This window comes from Mustela nivalis (assembly GCF_964662115.1).
Source record: "Mustela nivalis genome assembly, chromosome: 8".
In the NCBI taxonomy this organism is placed as follows: Eukaryota; Metazoa; Chordata; class Mammalia; order Carnivora; family Mustelidae; genus Mustela; species Mustela nivalis.
The window spans coordinates 38,803,316-38,824,302 of record NC_139027.1 but is presented as its reverse complement, the minus strand read 5'-3'; the positions used below and the strand labels follow the sequence as shown (position 1 = coordinate 38,824,302).

The 20,987-nt window shown below is 41.9% G+C and overlaps 1 protein-coding gene across 2 annotated transcripts in view; it reads left to right on the top strand.

Annotated features, from left to right (window-relative positions):
* Positions 1–4,129: 4,129 nt before the first annotated feature.
* SMYD1 (SET and MYND domain containing 1) overlaps positions 4,130–20,987 on the top strand; it is a 41,782-nt gene continuing 24,924 nt past the window's right edge. The window contains exon 1 of one of the 2 annotated variants that reach the window (XM_082743480.1): positions 4,130–4,828. In XM_082743480.1, coding sequence (XP_082599606.1) covers positions 4,692–4,828 — 137 coding nt within the window. In that variant the 5' untranslated portion in view covers positions 4,130–4,691. The remainder of the gene's footprint in view (positions 4,829–20,987) is intronic. The other variant, XM_082743479.1, reaches the window with a different exon arrangement.

Genomic DNA, 20,987 nt, shown 5'->3' with positions numbered 1-20,987 from the left:
TTCCTGTCATCCTCTTGTCTGAAATCTCCCAGCTCAAATCTCTGTCCCAGGCAGGGAGTCCTCTGGCTTGAGCTGTCCCATTTTTCTCCCTTTATCAACACCCTTCTTCAGACACTCCAAAGAAAGAGACTGGATGGCTATGAAAATCATTAACAGTGGAAAAAGTTTCCATCTTCTTGGAGCAGGAAAGGGCTTGACAGAAGCATAGCTTTTAAGGACTGTGAAGCTCAAATCTGTCACGTGGTTATGTCTGCTCTGGCCCCGAGTTTGACCTCTGAGGAAACGTAGAATAAATCTGTTTTCCCATACCTCAGTATGTGATGTTGCAGAAAACTCATGTTCTTCCTGAATCTTGCCTGCTAAACATATCTCCGGTTGGGCAATAAGGAATCCTTCCAAAACTCTAGATGGGTTTTTCCTGATAATGAAGACCAGCAGTTCTCATGAAGGCAGTCCCACCACTTAGGGGGGCATTTTAGAAATTGCGTGTTGGGGGGAACTTCTGGTTGTGCCATGCTACTGGCATATTGTGTGTAGGACTGGGATCACAGAAGGGTTTGGATCCCAGTGGGAGGATCCAGAGGGGCGTAGGTGAGCAAAATTTTTTATATAGGATTTAGGTTGATGAGTAGTGCAGCAGGGCCACATGTCCTCTTCCATGTCACAAGCTAATAATTAGAGCCACCATCCCCTTTCTCGCTGATCCTGGCCAGAGATGCAGGATATCCTTAGAAGCAAGAAGCAGCCTTATGCATTGAAGATTCTTTGCCTGGCCCTCACAACCTCAAATATACAGATGTACATTTTAGGTGGGTGAAACTTTGATTGTAATTATCAGAGTCTAGAATTCTGTTTTATATGTAATCATAGAATCTTTTTTTAAAAAGATTTTATTTATTTAAGACAGATCGAGAGAGTGAGAGAGAGAGAGCATGAGAGGGGAGAAGGTCAGAGGGAGAAGCAGGTTCCCCATGAAGCTGAGAACTACATGCAGGACTGGATCCCGGGACTTTGGGATCATGACCTGAACTGAAGACAGTCGCTTAACCAACTGAGCCACCCAGGTGCCCCCAGAGTCATTTTAATATAAGCTAAATCTTCCAGGAAGGCAGCCTCTTGTTAACTGAAGAATTATGCTTGCTTTCGTTCAGAACCTTACTAAGAATCATTCACTATTTCAGAAAAATCATGTCACAGACAACTGTGCCCTGTGTGATATTTGTGTCTCCAGAATCAATCTACACTGTTAGCTGTTACTATCACAGCGATTCTACGTGGAGGTGCAAACATATGAACACGTTATCATGTGTTCTACTGCGGTTGTGCCTGAGTGTATACATAATGAGCTCACTGACATATTTAATTTACCATGAATATATATTATTTTATTATAAGCTGACTTTAATTTTATTTCTCCCTTATTAGGTTAGGGAAATGTTTTCATCCATTTGGGCTATAATAACAAAAGATCACAGCCTGGGTAGCTTACGCAGAACAGAAATTTATTTTTTATAGTTCTGGAAGCTAGAAGTTCAAGACCAGGGCACGGGCACAGTTAAGTGAGGACTCTCTTCCAGGTCGATTGTAGTCCTCATGTAACCGAAGTGCCTAGGGACCTCTCTGGAGCTTCTTATTCATGTGGGCTCCATGTTCATGATTTAAGCCCCTCCTAAAGGCCCCACTTACTAAGACAATTACCTTAGAGGATGAGGACTTTCAACATTTTGCAATTTGGGATGGAGCTGAGGGGAGTAAGATAAACATTCAGGCTACAGGATTAATAATTTATATTTTTTAGATATAAGAACTAGTAAATTATATATGCCACTTCATTTCAGAGTAGCAAAAGGGTTGTTATATAATATTTATTAGAATGTGAAATGATAGTATTTTATATGTTTGTTTCCTGTTGTTGCCATAACAAATTACTTAGTGGTTTAAAATAAAATAAATTTATTATCCTACAGGTTGGAGGTCAAACTCCAGAAATGGGGTTCCCTGGGTTTAAATCAAGGCGTAACAAGGCTGTTCTCCTTCTAGAGGTTCTAGGGAGAGAAGCCATTCCCTTGCCTTTTCCAGTTTCTAGAGACTACCTGTGTTTCTTGGCTCATGAGACATCCCTCCATCTTCAAAGCCAGCAATAGAGTATCTTCAAAAGTCTCTCTGACTCTGACCCTCTTGCTTCCATTGTTATATCTCCTTTTCTGATTCTGACCCCTGCCATCCTCTTATAAGGATTCTTGTGATTCCATTGGGCCCACCTGGATAATCCAGGATAATCTCTCTCTCTCTCAAGATCCTTAATCACATTTGCAAAGTTCCTTTTATCATGTAAGGTAACATAGTTCTGGGTCTGGGGAGTAGGACCTGGACATCTTTGGGGGCCTTTGTTTGGTCTACCACACTTTAATATAATACTTGCTCTGATAAGGTTGACACTCGCAGATATAAATAAAGCATTAGGTTTGATGCTCCCTCTCTTTCTGACTTGGGGCAGCTAGATTGCCATCTTGACCTTGGCTGGGGCTGAACTTGTTCCAGGGGTATGGTGTCTAGAGAACAACCTAATCCCTCCCAGGCTGAGCCACTGGCTCCTGAGTGAAGACCTGTGGCTGCAAGGCCCAGGCAGTGTGGGTCCATTTGAAGTTGTGGGTCCCACTGTGGGTCCAGTGTGGCTTCATTTGAAGCTAACCTGGATTGAAGAGCTCCTTTTTAATCTTTTTTTATTCCCCCTACCCCATTGGGAACATGTGATGTTTACTCTCTGGGGAACCTAACTTGATTTAATTAAATTAATTAATTGGTTTTATTAAAGATTTTATTTATTTATTTTTTAAAAAAGATTTTATTTATTTATTTGACAGACACAGAACACAAGTAATCAGAGAGGCGGTGGGGGCGGGGAGTAGACTCCCTGCTGAGCAGAGAGCCCCATGCGGGGCTTGATCGGGGCTTGACTGGGGCTTGATCGGGGCTTGACTGGGGCTTGATCCCAGGCTCCTGGGATCATGACCTGGGCCAAAGGCAACTGCTTAACTGACTGAGCCACCCAGGAGCCCCTTGTTTTTTTTTTTTTTTTTAATTGAAGTAGCATTGACATGCAATGCTATATTCGTTTCAGGCATACAATGTAGAGATTTGACAACCCTGTATGTTACCCTATGCTCATAAGTGCAGGTACCATCAGTCACCACACAACACTATTACAGTACCACTGACTGTATTCCTTGTGCTGGACCTTTCATCCCTTTGACTTATTCATCCCATAACCGGAGTCCCACATGTCCCTTTCCCCTTTTGCCCAGTCCTCCAGCCCTCTCCCCTCTGGCAGCCACCAATGTGTTCTCTGTATCTGTGGGTCTGTTTCAGCTTTGTTTGTTTTTTTAGGTTCCACGTGTAGGTGAAATAATATGGTATTTGTCTTTTCGACTTTATTTTTTAAGATTTTATTTATTTATTTGACAGAGAGAGACACAGTGAGAGAAGGAACACAAGCAGGGGAGTGGGAGAGGGAGAAGCCCCCCCCCCCCCCCCCCCACTGAGCAGGGAGCCCTACCCAGGGCCGGATCCCAGGACCCTGGAACCATGACCTGAGCCAAAGGCAGACACCCAATGACTGAGCCACCCAGGTGCCCTGTCTTTTCAACTTTGATATCGGCTGCCTCGTAATCAAGAAGAGTGGCAGTTAGGGGCACTTGGCTGGCTCGGTCACTAGAGCATATGACTCTTGAGTTGTGAGTTTAACCCCCACATCTGGTGCAGAGTTTACTTAAAAAAAAAAAAAATACAGTGGAATTTAAGTCAATGGACGTTTTAGAATTGCCCTTCCCATGTCCTCATTCCTAGGAAAGAAGAAAGAGGATGTTGGTGATTTTTGGGGAGCAGATACATGTTTCAGGGAAATTTGATTAAAAAAATAGAAATGAGTGTTTTCTTTTTCAAAGTCTGCCTCCTCTCTCTAATACAGCCTCCACCAGCACATCTGCATCATCAGGGAGCTCCCAGACCTCCATGCCCTGGGTGGGGGTGCTGTGGGAGCACCAGATAGTACTGGAGAAGAGGGATGCCTCCAGGAGCCTAAATAGTACTGTTATGTATCTGCCAAGGGGGTTAGTTTGGCATCTGCTATATTCTGCAAACAGTCTGCCTATGGGGGAGGAGGGAGGGAGACAAGGGGCCCATCACACTTGAGAAGGTATAAGCCTGACAGCTGAAAGTTCCCAGAGCAGCAAGCATCACCTCTTCTCTTGGACCATTTCAGCTGTCTGCTTTGGATTGACAGAGGCATCTGGCTGCTAAAAATACCCTACTGACCAAGTGCTCCCTATTCCAACTAAAGCTGAGCACAACCGCCATCCAGAACTGATCTGCTTCTTGCAAAGGAATTTTTCAAAGTTTTCAGTCCCCATTCGAGGGGCACACCAGCCCATGGTCATTTCTGCCTTGTCAGCTTTGCTGGGTGATGAATGAGACCCTTGTCAGATCACTGTCATCTTGCCTGCCCCATTCCCACCTCCAGGAAACACGGCAGAGGGGGAGGTGAGGCCCCAGTGGCTGAGAGGGGGTAGGGAAGGGGAGGTGCTTGTCCATTTATAGGCGTGCTCTTTGGGATGCTGAAGGTGCTGAAATAGCAAGGACAAGGGACTTGGCTGAGTGTGAAATACCCACCGAGTGGCCTAAAGGACTCTGAGATGACAATAGGGAGCATGGAGAACGTGGAGGTCTTCACTTCGGAGGGCAAGGGCAGAGGTCTGAAGGCCACTAAGGAGTTCTGGGCTGCGGATGTCATCTTCGCTGAGCGGGCTTATTCCGCAGTGGTTTTTGACAGGTATGCAATGTGGGGCGGTGTCGCCTTTTCTCTGTTGGTGTGGGTCTAAAATCCTTTGCTCTCAAAATCATCAGGGAAAGGGATAGAATCCATGTGATTATTTTTAACAAAATGGCACTTCTGACAGCTGTTGCCTGGCATCAATTTTTCTGCAAAGAGTCATTGCTAATGTGATTTACTCTGGTCCCTGAACAAAGGCTTTGGGGCACTTTTTCACAGTCCCGTTGAACTTGGTTGAGTGGGTGTGCTGTATGTGGGAAGGGCAGAGAGAAGGGGAATGGAAAGGTGGGTGTGGTGCTGTAGGAAACATTTTCTTACAGAAGGCTCCATGTTTTTAGCTTCTTGAGTAAAATCAGTATATTAGAGCATAAAGTAATTGCAGAGACTTTAAAAAATCAGTTGTAAATACACAACACTGGAATCCATTTACATTTGAAAAATTAGAGTATCACCAATGAAACTGAAAGCCCTTTTTATATCTCCCACCCCTAACCCCAGTCATCTCTGTCTTTCCTCAGAGGTAATACCTGTTACGATTTTAATGCGTTTCCTTCAAGAATGTTCTTGTACTATGATACACGTATATCTGCATTTATCAGAAACGTATAGCTGTAGTTTGTCTGTTTTTTTTTTTTAACAGAGGTGGTGTTATACTTCAAATGTCATTCTAGAACTTTCTCTTTTTACTAAACAACATGTTTTAGAAATGTCTATGGAAACTCTAAGTCTATAGATAATTATTTAAAATCCTTGAAGATCTGTTTCTTTTACCCATGTGTAGATCTATCCATGTTGATCCATATGCTGTGTGGATTGCCAATTTTAACTGCTGTAGATATTCTACCCTATAAATACATGAACACTTACCTATCCACTTCCCTCTTGAGAGACATTTGGTGGTTTCCAGTTTTTCATAAAAACAAACATTTCTGCAGTTAAAATCCTTGACCATGCTCACTTGTACACGTGTGTGGTTATTCTTCAGGATATATGGCTAGAAGAGGAATTGTGCCATAAAGAGTGCTATTTCTATTTTAATAGGCTCTCCAAAGCACCTGCATTAAATTTACATCCCCATTTTCCCACAACCATGTCTCTACTTGACTACCAAACTTTTAAATTAGTATTAAATCTTTATTAAAAAAAAAAAAAACTGCCAAGTGATTAAATTATAACAATATTCTCCAAGCCCAAAGTTGGGGGTGATCTGACATTAGTATGGTCTGAATCAAGATGGCCTCTGACAATCTAGGCTTTGTGGTTGGCTGAGTGTACTTACCATCCTGAGAATGGGCACTGCTTTTCAGAGATAATTTGATTAGTATTCAGATTTTCATTTCTCCTGTGTAGGGACCTTCAGGGAGAAGGCAGTGAATGGAATATATGGCTGACTGTCACCTGAGGACTATAAGGGGGGCTGAGGTGACAGTAATACCTCTTCAATGGGAGCTTATCTTACTTGATTAATTTACATGTGTATGTTTCATGGCTGAAGATGAGTGCACTTGAGGACTCATTTGAATTTGGAATTAAGACTGAAAAGCTGGGAAACTCAACTCTGATCTTGGTGCTACCACTGAATGGTCACTTTGCCTTATATAGGATACTTCCATTGGTGCCTCCAGTTCCCTAATAGCCAATTAGTATCCCTTTTAAGAGTGTTTGGAGTTGGGGCACCTGGGTGGCTCAGTGGGTTAAGCCTCTGCCTTCGGCTCAGGTCATGATCTCAGGGTCCTGGGACTGAGCCCAAGTTTGGGTTCCCTGCTCAATGGGGAGCCTGCTTTTCCTTCTCCCTCTGCAGCTTCCCCTGCTTGTGCTCTCTCTCTGTCAAATAAATAAATAAAATCTTAAAAAAAAAAAAAAAGGAAAACTAAGAAGAAAAAATACGTATCTTCACACAAAGATACTAACCCTAAACATCATTGTATATGTCCTTCCAGCTTATTTTAAAACATAGGTTTCATTTTTACTACACAGCTGGGATCTTATTATAGAAACAATGATGTTTTACATTTAATAATTTAGCTGCTTCTTGATACTAAGTTCCCTTCATAATATAGTATTTAATGGCTGCCTACCACTTCCTTATGACTGAACATTTGGGATGTTTACATGTGTTTCTTACCATAAATAGATCATCATTCATTTGAAGTTGTAACTACAAAACAACTTTAGTGTACATTGAGATAACATGCTAACAAAATGTTATATTACTATTATAATAATAAAAACTGAGATTATTAGGGTAAATGATCTTTAAAATGATTGAAAAAAAATCTAGAAGAGATGCTTTTAAAAAGCGATTTTTCCCAAATTTGTCCCTGCAAAGATGAAGGGGCTGCTCTTTGGGTGTACCTGAGATAGCCTGGAGAGGCAGCAAAGGAAACCTTTGCCCATGATGTCCTCCCATTTTAGCCTCCTGGAGAGACTCAGCTGCTGTAGAAGAGAAACCCAAGTGGGGAGGTAGGACTGAGTGACTCACAGAAGAGGCACATTCTAATCCATGTTATTGCAAGCCAGGCTTTCTACCCTACCCTCCAAACATAAACAGGAGGAAAGATTTTATTTTTAGTTGAGTGCTATATTAAATGAAAATTCTTTCCAACAATACATGACATATATTGTATGTATGAATGTTATGAAACGTAACAATAAATGAACATCTAGGAAACATAATAAATGAGCACCCATGAAACCATCATCCTGCTTAACTAGAGCATGCCATTATATTGCATCTTTATCTTTCCCTATCCAATCCCCGGCTTGTCACAAAGGTGACTAGTATTTTGAATTTTATGTTATTATTCCCTTGGCTTTTGACTAATAGTTTTATCACATGTGTACCTATTCCTAAACAATTTATAATTTAGTTTTTGTGTTTTATTTTTGATCTTTGAAACAATGGTATAATATCACATATGACTTTATGCCACTTGCTTCTTTCACTCAATGGTAGATTTCTTATTCATCCATATGGTTTTGTGTAACTGAAGTGTCGGTTTGTACCACACTTTATTTTTCTATTCTTTTGCCATTGGTTGCAATGGACATTTTTTAATTTTATTTCTTGGTAAACAGATACATAATGTGTGTATCCTAGGAGTGAAAATTACCTGATCATAAAGTATGGGATATTCAGCTTTAAAATATAATGCCATAGTGTGTGAGGCTGTCTTGCAAGTTTGCCTTGTCTTGGTTAGGATGGACTTAGTTTAGCATTAACAGCAACAATCCAGGCCCTTGTAATATAGTCCTTAGTCTGGTTAGGATCTTTTGAATTTTACTGGTTGGAAAAATAGGTGGTCTCCTTAAAGATAAAGGAGCAAGAATAAAGTAGAGACGGTCTTTTCAGGGCTGGCAAATATGTAATTCTTAGGCTACTGAGATCCCTTCCAGGTATAGTTAATCAACTGGGCAACTCCTTCCTGAACTCCAACTTAGCCTAAGGAATTTTCCTATCAGGGTGCTCCAAGAAGCCCTTACTAATCCATCAAAACTGGCATTTAAAAGAAGAGCTATTTGCCATCTCTCTTAGGGGTCTGACTGGGTGTTGGAAAGAGATGAAGGTGAAGTAGGTGGGTAAGATCAATGTACCAAGGAGCTGTCTTTCATGGGCACGGTCTTTTAAAGTGGATGAACCCCCAAGGGTGGTAGATGAACTGCTAGTTGACTCCTCGTGCTTTCTACTCTGAGTGTGCCCAGTTTTCGGGAGGGCTTTAAATACCTTAGCTTGGGTGATCCTGCTTATTTCTACATGAGATTGGACTAATCTGGGAATTCATGGTGTTGTCTTGTTCAGATTTTTAAGCTTTTTTATAAAATACAGAAATTATAGGAAAACCAAAGTAAGAAAATAAAAATTCTCTGCAACCTTAACATTCAGAGAAAACTACTGTTAATATTCTGGCATATATCCTTATGATTGTTTGTTTTGTGTTGTTTTAAGTGAAGTATAATTGACTCCTTACAAATGTTTTATGCAGATATGATCCATATCGAATATTTTCTTGATCCTAATGATTTGTAGGTGAGTGGTGGTGGTGGGAGAAACACTACCCTGAATGTATACCTTGATCGTAAAATGCTTCCCTAAAATTAACAGACTGTATTAAAATTTGGGGGGGGGGCAGCTTATTTTACAATGAAAGGAATATGACACATAGTATTTTATTAATTCTAGGATACATATTTAATTTTGACATCTCTGAAGTCATGATGTATCCTACAATCTGTGGCTCATGGTTTAATTGGGAGCATTTGTTTGTTTGTTTCCTAATGGCAAAAAAACGATATATTTAATAATTGACAGTATCTTAGATTCAATGTAATTAATGTACACATTTCTTCCTTTCCCAAAAGTGGGTTCTTATGTAACTTCTTTATCCTAAAATATGTTGTGAGCAACTTTTCAAACCATTATTATCCTCCTAGAGCATATTTAATGACTACATTGTATTCCTTTTATTGACTGTTACGTATCACTTCAGCATGGTCCGTATTTTGGAGATCAAGGTTGTTTCCTCCTTTTCCTAATAGATCGTTCCATACATCTCTGATTATTTATTAAAGATAAACTCCTAGATGTGTTTTGGATTCAAAAGACAGTTTTAAGGTTCTTAATATAGTTTTCCAAATCACCCCCACCAAAGAGGATTATTATACCAGTTTTCTTCACAGCGATACAGCATTTGCCTTCTTATCCCAGCACTGGCCAACACAGAGAGCTAACTTTGACTTTTGTATTTTATATTTTATCTATAAAAACTTTTTTAGTATTATTTTGTTTTCAATCTTTGTATTATTAGGGAGGTGAAAGGTTTGTAAAAAATACATTTATTGATGATCACCTTCCTTCTTTTGTGATTTGTCTATTTTCTTTTGATGCCCTCATTTGAAAACTATATGTGTAGCTCATATAGAGGTCATAGTTCATTCAGAACTTCAAAATTGGTTGACTTCTTCCGCATCATTTTGATTTATTACCTCTTTTGATTTTACCTCTTTTGTAATTCTCAGTTACTTCTATTTTAATTAATTAATCAACGTATTTATTTATTAAGTACACGCCATGCCCAGTGTGGAGCCCAATGTGAGGTTTGAACTTAAAACCATGAGATCAAGACCTGAGCTGAGTTCAAGAGTTGGATGCCTTGGGCACCGGGGTGGCTAGTCAGTTAAGCAACTACTTTTGGTTCAGGTCACGATCTCTGGGTCCTGGGATGGAGCCTCATGTTGGACTTCCTGCTCAGTAGGGAGTCTGCTTCTCATGCTCTCTCCTGCTCCGCCTTTCCCCACTGCTGGTTCTGTCTCTCAAATAAATAAATAAATAATCTTAAAGGAAAAAAAAGAGTTGGATGCTTAACTGAGGCACCACCCAGGCACCCCTTGTCCTCAGTTACTTTTGACTTTCTTTAATTTTCATGTCTTTTATTTTTTAAAAACTATTCATTTTTCTATCTTACATATATCTTTTAAAATGATATCCAAGCTTCTTTTAAAGTTTATTTTTATTTTAGTTACTTATTGTCATTGCATTCTTTCACTTTCCTTTTTATAGCTTATTTAGGTCGAGGGGAATGAGAAGATAAGTGGTTTTAGCCGTAAGAGCAACTCAGGCGTTCAACAAGTTAAGGCCTTATCTTTTTTGCTGCTTTGTCTTGGAAGGACTGTTCCAGTTCTCTGAAGTAAAGCCTCCATCCTTTTCAAACTATAAAATCAGTTGGTTAACCTAGTTGACCTACAGACCAAGGTCCATGGGGCATGCCTTACCACACTGTGAATAGAATTGTATCATTGCCATCACCATCATCATCTTAAAACAAAACCCACAACCAAATAGATTCAGGGCCAATCTGGCACAGAATCAGATTTGACCAGGATAGGAATTTGAAACATGCTTTATAGTAATATTGGAGAGCTTCTTTTAATAGCCATCTACAAATAATGGACTGTTGTTTGGAAGAAAGAGGGTTCTGAACTTTTTTTTTTTTTTTCAATTGACAGAAGTGTGAGAACCAAGCACCCTGAGCAAAAGTTACAGAGTCGTATTTCGGGTCAAAATGAAGTGTGGAAGGGGTAGTGCTGGTTAGAGTTCAAGCCATCTAAGAACTAAGTAGGCCCTGGAAACCTTTACCTTTAGAGATACCTACCACAATATATCAAAATGTAGTTTTTGCTTACCATTTTGGAATGGAGTTTTATAACTTTGCTATTGGAATTGTTATTAATTTCCATTTGGCATTTTTCATTTTTTGTTTGTTTTAAGAAAACTTTAGGACTATTCAAAAGTATTATAAGTCCCAAACCTTTTCCTAGGTCACCTATAAGCTTAGGCCTTTGACACTGAGCCTCTATTGCCTAAACGAGACCAGGGCTGCCAGTGCTGTCTGGAGATGGAAAGGCTATTTTCAAGGTTGTGTTGTTCCTGATGGCAACCTGGCAGAGATGATGTCCATGAGGAGTCAGGCAATAGAGGGTAATTGGGTCATTTGGCCCTGACAATCCCCTCTAGCATGAGATTCTACGGGTTATATGATTTCTTCAGTACATGTGAAGGACTCCAGTGCAGCACCAGAGGGGTGCTCGGCTAATATAGAAATGGAGCTTATTCTGATTATTATTTTATTTTAGCATTAAACACAAGAAAGGGCATGGAAATGGTGCTCACAAGCAGTTCTAGGAGCCAAAAATACTGTGTAATGGTTCCTTTTTTAGCAATCTTAGACATCATGAATTTAGAGCGCATCTAGCTTTTGGGTTCATGGATCCTTAGCTAGGGAGAGACCTGTATTTAGAGGATCAAAGTTTATGTGGATGTGCATCCATGCTTTCTACTTCTGGAGAGAAAGTCTATAGCTTGCATCACTTTCAACCCAGAAGAAGGTTGAGATCCATTGAGTATATTCAATCCTCTCTTACAGATTGAGAAACAGCTTAGTGACGTGACAGACCATGCCCACGTCATACACAGACAAATCATAGGGCAGGACTGAGATTCCTGGGATCTTGTCCAGCCATCACTTTTCACTGTGTTGAAAAGTGGGGTCCAGCATTGCCTACTTAATTACTTCTTTTCTTGTCCGTCCTGTTAATAATATTTAATTTTAATACAAGAAATGGTACCCGTCCATCAGTTTCAAAACAATCAGTCTGGTTCTGGGACCTGAGAAGGGTTAGATCCAGAAACTGATTAGATCCAGAAACTAATAGGTAAAAAACAGGAATATACATGTGATTACCCAGGAAGAAAAGTGCTTGTAATAATGAACCAATGTATTCCCTTCCTACCATTTCTATAACAAATTACCACAAATTTTAGTGGCTTAAAAACAAATTTTTAAAAAGATTATTTATTTATTTGACAGAGATCACAAGTAGGCAGAGAGGCAGGCAGAGAGAGAGAGAGAGAGAGGAGGAAGCAGATTCCCTGCAGAGCAGAGAGCCTGATGCGGGGCTCTATCCCAGGACCCTGGGATCATGACCTGAGCTGAAGGCAGAGGCTTTAACCCACTAAGCCACCCACGCACCCTCAAAACACTAATTTATTATCTTACACTTTTGAAGGTCAGAGATCTAAAATGGGTCCATAAGGCTATGTTTCCTAGACTTTTATAGTTTCTTCAGGCTGCCTGTATTCCTGGGCTCTATCTTCAAAGCTAGCAGCATAGCGTCTCCCCCCCCCCCCCACCCCCCAACCTCTTGCCTCCTTCTTAAAAGGAACCTTGTAATTACATTGGACCCACCGGGATACTTCAGGATTGTGTCCCCTTCTCAAAGTCCTTAATCTTAATTATATCTGCAAAATCCCTTCTGCCATGTAGTATAAAATATTCATAGGCTCGGGGTGGGGGGCTCTTGGGAATTTTAGGGGGGCCTTTGGGGATTTTGGAGGGCTATCATTCAGCCTATCACAACCAATAAGATGAATTGCATATTAATCCAACTCATCACAGAAGATGTTAAGAAGGATCAAAGATAGGGGCACCTGGGATCGAGCCCCACATCGGCTCTCTGCTCAGTGGGGAGCCTGCTTCCCCCTCTCTCTCTGCCTGCTTCTCTGCCTACTTGTGATCTCTGTCTGTCGAGTAAATAAATAAAATCCTTTAAAAAAGAAAAAAGAAGGATCAAGGATAGTGCATTCTTTTAAAAGATTTTATTTATTTGACACACAGAGAGAAATCACAAGTAGGCAGAGAAAGCTGGGGAAGCAGGGTCCCTGTTGAGTAGAGAGCCTGAAATGGGGCTCATCCTAGGACCCTGTGATCATGACTGGAACTGAAGTCAGAGGCTTAACCCACTGAGCCACCCAGGCGCCCCAAGGATAGTGGATTTTTACAAAAAAAATTTCTATAAATAGAAACTGAACTGGATCCTTATTCTGTTGCAAGAGTTGAAAAGTGCCCAGGAGATCATGCATTCCTGTATAGGAAAAAAACAAAGTTAAGAACATAAGAAAAAGTAGAGTACTTTAAAAGAAATTAATGTCAGTCAGGCTTTTTTGAAAATTAGAGCAGTTAGGAGCTTCAGGTCCACTGGAGACAGCTGGGCTTTTAGCTACTGTAATACTATGTAGGCCTGTGGGAACACTGGGATTAATGTGGCTTAAACACCAAAACACTGTGGCCTTAAATCTGATAACAGCTGGTAGGGTGGGTAGTGAGGACAACTGGTGCTATAAATGGAAATCATTTAATAAAGGGATTAGGGAAATTCCTGAACAGTTAGTTCAGAAAATGAATGAATCATTGTTTGCTATTCAACTTACAGTGTTAAACATTTATACTCAATGTTCAGAAAATAAATGAATCATTGTTTGTTATTCAATTTACAGTGGTTAAACATTTACACTCGGTGTTGAGTATAACCATAGCAGATTTAGAAATATGTCTTTATTTTGTTTTATTTTTAAGTAAGTTCTACACCCAACATGGGGCTTATAATCACAACCCTGAGATCAATAGTCACATGCTTTACTGACAGAGTCAGCCAGGCACCCTTACAAATAGTCTTCAGGGGTGCCTGGGTGGTTCAGTGGGTTAAAGCCTCTGCCTCCAGTTCAGGTCATGTATAGTCTCAGTGTCCTGGGATCCAGCCATCGCACTGGCTCTCTGCTCAGCAGGGAGCCTTCTCCCCCACCCCCCGCCTGCCTCTCTGCCTACTTGTGATCTCTCTCTCTCTGTCAAATAAATAAATAAAATCTTAAAAAAAAAAAAAAAGAAAGAAATATGTCTTTAGTTTGGCATTTTTAGTTGCAGAGACAAGACACAGTGAAATGTCACATGACCTGTTATAAGCTATATTGCTAAATTTCATGAAATAACCCTTAGATGTGGAAGTTTGAGAATAATTGCTTTTTCGTTATAATTAGATCTAGGTTGTCCCCACAGCAATGTCATCCTCAGTCATGTGCATCTGAAGATGTGTTTTGAGCATGGGAAGTGGGGCGCAATCACAGCCCCAGTGTGGGAAATGCAGACAGGTCCAGGTGGGGTGTGTGAACTTCATCATGTGAGTTGTGGCAGAGAAAATGCTGAGAATTGCTACTTAACTAAGGAAGAGATGTTAAAAAAAAAAAAAAATAGGCAATACCTATATCTGACCTAAGGAAGTAGTATCACCTAACTTCTTATGCTGAAGTATGTAGAGTACAGGCATTAATCCAGCGATGCCCCATGGGCTGACATGGGCCATTTAAAAACAACATTAAGGGGCGCATGTGTGGCTCAGTGGGTTAAGGCGCTGCCTTTGGCTCAGGTCATGATCTCAGGGTCCTGGGATCAGGTCCCGCATCAGGCTCTCTGCTCAGCAGGGAGCCTGCTTTCCTCTCTCTCTCTCTCTGCCTGCCTCTCTGCCTACTTGTGATCTCTGTCTGTCAAATAAATAAATAAAATCTAAAAAAAAAATAAAAACAACATTAAGTAGATGGCATCAGGAAATGAAAAATGAATCTCCCAGCCCCATGTGTGTGTCTCCACTCTGTAAAAGTCTTCAGCGGCTCCCCTTTGCCTGCAGAATAAGGACGTACTACTGAGGGTAACATTCCAGCTCTCCTTGTGTCTGGACATTGTTCCAGCATTGACCCAGCAAATTACAGGTCATTTCCCAGTGTGGTGTAGCCCATGATCTTGTCAGATAGCTACTCCTGTCTCCTCCACATGCCTGTGTCCCCCATGTGGATGCCTTGACTCAAGCCAGTGCCTCTCCATGGAAGAACTTGACATTCTCTGAGTACAAACTCAGCCCATGTTTAGTGGGTTCCCTCACAGATGACCGACTTCCCAGATTCCTCGCCTCCCCTACCTCAGTGTGAGTTCAGTCTCTCTCCCTTGAACCCTGCAGAAAGTTGCCTGCATTCCTGGATGGCATGCCTTAGGCATGCCCTACATGTGTTTATGCCTCAGCTCAGTCTGGGGACTGCTCAAAGGCAAGGTTTGTCTTGTTTATCCTTTTTTTTTTTTTTTAAGATTTTATTTATTTATTTGACAGAGAGAGACACAGTGAGAGAGGGAACACAAGCGGGGGGGTGGGGTGGGAGAGGGAGAAACAGGCTTCCCGCCAAGTAGGGAGCCCAGTGCGGGTGTCAATCCCAGGACCCTGGAATCATGACCTGAGCCAAAGGCAGACGCTTAACCACTGAGCCATCCAGGTGCCCTTGTGTCTTGTTTATCTTTAAGGCCCTCTGTTACCAAGCTCAAGGCACAACACACAGTAGATGCCCATAAAGGCTTGTGAAAGGATGGTAGAGTGGAAAGAACAAGGAAGCAAGGAAAGAAGGAATTGAAAATATTATAAAATCCTCTGGGTACTTGAGGGGTGGAGTATTCTTTTTTTAAATTTTAAAATTTTTTTTTTTTAAGGGGTGGAGTATTCTTTAAGACATGCCCCTTCCCCTCCATTTTTGAGGGAAGAGCCCCTGGCAGGGTGACAGTTTTTAGGAGCCCAAAAAGCCAGAGTAGTTGGTTCAGTCCTTTCTGGCTATTTCTGGAAGCCTTGTCCACCTTGCAGGCACCTTCTCTTTGCATCTATCTGTCCAGTAACTAGTTGTTTCCATACAAGGAGCTGAGTAGCAGCTGCACGTCCAGCCTCTTGACTCTGACAGATGATATAACCCAGGACAGACTCCAGAGCAAGGAGTGAGTGGAACCGGCTGGCCAGGGCAAAGCATGCTCAGGGCTGCAGGCAGAGCCCAAAGGTGGGCTTTGGCACCTTCCTTTGTCCTCTGTGCTGGGCGCAGTGGAGGCAGCTGGAACTCCTATAAGCATAATATCCCTGGAAAGACTGTGATCACTATTCTAAAGGGTTGCTGTGAAGGTTTAACAGAGGAGAATTGCTTACAACTTCTATTTGAAAATTGCAGAATGTTGTGAAGCACTGAAAAAAGGGCCTCAGAAGAAAAATGGGACTTCCCAAAGGTCTCCTGGCTAAGGCTGGCTGGAGGAAGCATCTTTCTCTTGGAATGCAAAAAGCGGTTTTGGACTTCCTGTCTTCTGGATACTCTCTCTCTCTCACTGGGGAAAGTATGTAGGAGGGAGGTATTTCTGTTAGAGAATTACCTGCCCCTCCTACAGGGGTTCCACTCTAGCTGGGAGGTCTTCCTTGCTGGCGGCTGCCTGAGAAGATGCTGGAGGAGAACAGGAGCTCTGAGATCACCTGGCCTGACCTCCCCACATGGCAGATGGGCTGGTGGACCAGGCTGACAGCTTCTGAGCCCTCATCTTGTGCAAGGCTCACTGAGCTGGCTCTTTTACATTTCATTTCATCTTCAAAATCACTCTGAGAGTGGTGGGATTTGGGAACTTCTTTATAATTTTCTTCTTGCTTGAATTTCTTAAAATAGTTAAGCATGTTTCATTAACAAGTAATATTCATCTGTCTAAAAGATTTCAAGATCTAGGTGTTGTTATTCCCATTTTCACATAAGGACACAACAACTCAGAGAGTTTAAGGTACCTGCTTGAGGTCACACAGCTGGTAGCTACTAGAATCAGTTGAACCCAGCTCTGACTGACTTCCTGCCTTCCTGACACTTCCGTGCATATCCTACGGGAAGGAGCAGGTTTTCTCCCATCTCTACATTCCTGTTACTCAGTTACAGCTCAGCATCACCCAGGAACTTGTTAGAAATGCAGAATCTCAGGCCCCACTGCAGATCTACTGAATTGGAACCTGAATTTTAACAAGGTGTATATGCACACTATGTTCGAGAAGCCCAGCTCTACATCATACCCACCCCCTCCTCCTTCCCGGTTCCAGCCTTAGGGCTAAGCTTATTGGCAGGTGAGGTGTTGGAGAGAAACATCGGCTTCATCCCAAGGAGATTTAAATTAGGAGATAACTCACAATGCTTTTCACCAGGATTTAAAACTTGACTTTAGGGGTGCCTGGGTGGCTCAGTAGGTTAAAGTCTCTGCCTTCGGCTCAGGTCATGATCGCAAGGTCCTGGGATCAAGCCCGACATGGGGCTCTCTGCTCAGCAGGGAGCTTGCTTCCTCCTCTCTCTCTGCCTACTTGAGATCTCTGTCTGTCAAATAAATAAATAAAATCTTTTAAAAATGAATAAATAAAACTTGACCCCAGGCCCTAGAAAACTTGTAGGATGGATTGTAAAACAAGTGTGTGAGCCTGTAGAAAACAGTTTGGATAATTTGGTGGCTAACATCTGGAACCTACTATGAGTTCACTATGAGAAAAAAAAAAAATCATTTCAAATTAACACTCTAACACCCGGTCTGGAGTGAAGTCTTTATGCTGCAGCACGGGACCTCTGTCCCTAGCCTTCTCCTGGTCAGAGTGGTTGTTAGTGACTTAGAAGGCACAAGGGGCTTTCCACTAGAATTTCTTTTGGACATTTTATAGCCATCATTCATGGCAGGTAGATTATTCTATAATTAGGCCCCATTAGAAGTGTAGTAAGTCAGTTCATGGGATCCTGGAGGCAGGTTCCAGGACAGATGTATTGCCTCCCTTCGAGCCAGGCTAAGAAAATTTGAGCTTTATAAGCAGCGTGGACCAAGGAGAGGGCAATGCCAGAGGTACATCCCTGGGGCAGACCGTAAGGGGGTGTTGTCTAAACAGAATTTAAAAACAATAACAAAACTGACATTTAAAAACCTAACTAAAAGACTTGGTTTTAATTGTCAGTGTGCATCAGTAATTCTAAACAATGTCAAGGATACAATACTCTTCTTTGGTGGGGAGTGGGGAGTCTACCTTGGTCTCAGTTCAAAATAATTGTTTTTTTTTTTTTTAAAGATTTTATTTATTTATTTGACAGATGGAGATCACAAGTAAGCAGAGAGGCAGGCAGAGAGAAACAGAGAAGCAGGCTCCCTGCCGAACAGAGAGCCTAATGTGGGATCCCAGGGTCCTGGGATCATGACCTGAGCTGAAGGCAGAGGCCTTAACCCACTGAGCCACCCAGGCACCCCAAAACAATTGTTTTTTTTTCATAAACTTCAAATTAGCACGTTTTAAAATCACTTACCCAAGTGATCTTGTTACCCAAGGTAACAAATTATCTTGTCCAGAGGTTAAGCCAGAGGACTCTTCAGTCATCTGGTCGACACCTAACACCCATGTCTTCCACCATGTGTTTGTTGCAAGAGCAAGTTCTTAAGGTTCTCCATTGCTTGGCCATGATTCATGTCTCCAGCCCCTGTGCTACTACGTCTTCCTGAAGTTTAAATATATTAGAAATAAGTGGAGCCCACAAAGATGAAGCAGCAGAACTTCTCTGTTATTCTAGGTGACCACCTGGAGTTTGTGGTTCTGTTTAAAATGTGAAACAGTGAAATAGTGCGGGAACTGCAAAGCGTAATATTTGGTAGGTGCAAATTTCAGTTTCCACATGAAATATGTCTACGGATGTGAATATATCTGTATGAATAAAAATATGAGGATATTATACTTGAGTAGTCTAAAAATATCTAAAAACTGGGCGTAAAATGCTAGAGCAGTCCCAATGTGGGGTTGTTCCCTGATAGCACCCCTAGAGCAGATAGGCATGGAACTCCATGTGACAAGTCACAAGTGACAGCCAGCATGATCATGCTTGCTTCTCTTTCTTCTCTTACTGTTTCCCTTTCTTTCCTGCCTTGGGTTTGTATTTCTGTTCTGGGTCCTGAGACCCCAGAAGTGGGCGTCTGCTCCTCCTTCCTCTTCCCAACCTAAGACTTGCTCTTAGCCCTGTATCATCTACTGATAGAAGTGATGGCAGAATGAAAGTTCAGAGTGGTCTGGACCATTTGGAATACTATCAGCTAGGGATAAAGGGGAAGGCCCCCACTTCAGGTTAAAAAAGTTCAATGTCATGAAGAAATTTTGGGGAGTGTTGGATAGGTTCACTGTCTTGGTCATGGTGATGGTTTCACAGGTATGTGCATATGTCTGAGTCTATAAAGTTAAAGATTTTGGATAGGTATGTCAGTCATACCTCAAAGCTATTTTAAAAAACACAGCATTGTATAGACACATTGGGGGAAGCTTTGACTCGCCGGCAGCACCTTTAAGAAAACTTGGGAGGTTCTGGTGTCTAGAATTGTCATTTGATCTTAAATAACTGTGAAATTTTTTTGCTGAAAGAGTTAACGGACTCACAATGTTCAGATCCAGGAAATGTGATACTGTACTCTGTTCTGAGCACCATAATGATAAAGCACTGTGACTCACCATCCACCTTTGAGTGGCCAGGAAACAAAATTTGGAGCCTCATTGGGATCCAAATTACTTGGGTTCTTCAGCAGTTCAATCTCTGCTGATGAACTTCATTCACATGCCTGCCAGAGAATGCTATCTTGACTTGAGGCAGATGTGAGAAATTTATAGCTTCCCATCTCTGGGCTTTGTTGACACCATTAAATGATCAGGGTCCCTGCCCGTGTGTTCTGTTCTGCTGGAGCACTTGTGGTAGATGACCTTCTCAAGCAGGGAATACCCTCTGCGGCATAGCTACGATGGGTGCAGATTCTTTGCAATTCTAAATATGCCAGTGTAATTCTACCCTTCCTCTCTCACTGGGAAAGCTTAAGGGATCGCAGAGGAGGGAGGAAGACATTATTATGGGGATACCCTTGAACCTGCTCTAAACTTAGAAATAACCACTAACCTTCCATGCCTGTGAATACTTCATGGTTAATAACAAATTATTAGCAATGCACCTCGTAGTAGTTGGAGACACAGTGGTGTGTTGAGTTGGCAACCCAGAGACTGAAAACTGTACTTTAGGAAACCCAGGACCTAGCTTAGAGCAATAGCCCATGCAGTGCCCTCAGCTTGGCTCTCTACCTGTCTGTCCATTTCTGGATGCTGTCCTGGGACCATGGGACCTGGCCTTTGGGCTGTTGCCCTGGCATTGGCCACTGGATCTTGCTTGATTGCCCTGCTGTGTCCACCTTCCTTTGGCTGCAGGGACCCACTGTGGGCACACTGAGACCAGAATGGGATTGTTGAAGGGACTGGAAATATTTAATGTTGAAAGGGGAACTGAAGGGGAGTCACACTAGTGGTCTTCAGATTCTGGAAGCACTGAGCTGCCCAGATCTGTTCCATGGGACAAGGATCTAGAGAGCCCAATGAGATGACAGGAGTATGTTTCTTGGGAAGGAAATTTGAGCCTATCATGAAGAGGAAATCTGCCATAGTTAGGACTGGCTAACAATGGACTAACTCTTCTTGGAAGCAGTACACTCTTTTTTACTATGGGAATTTCAAAAAGGCTCGGTCAGGGATGGACACAAGGGATTTCTGTACTTGTATGTTTTATTGAAGTTTTTTTTTTTTTTTTCAGGCTCTAGAACGTATGATTCTAAAAACCCCTATTTTCCTATGCTTTTGACTATAACTCCAGCCTGAGTTTACATACCCATTTTCCCCGGGAAGCTCCGTGCTTCTGTGCATACTGCTGAACTTCTTTTCATCATTTCTCTACTTCAGGGGCCAGGATTTCTTTTCCCCACATTGCAGAGATACTGAGATATTGCGCATCATACCAGATTTCACTCACTCTGGGTGTTAGGTTATGTCTTGAAGTACATTTCCTTCCTGCTAACTATACCCTTTTCTGCCTGAAAGACAGCTCCCACCTGGGAGACGCACAAGCTCTCTCTTGGGAACACTGGGGGCTGGGAGCATGGGGTAAGGAAACTCATCTGCCTATGCCTCT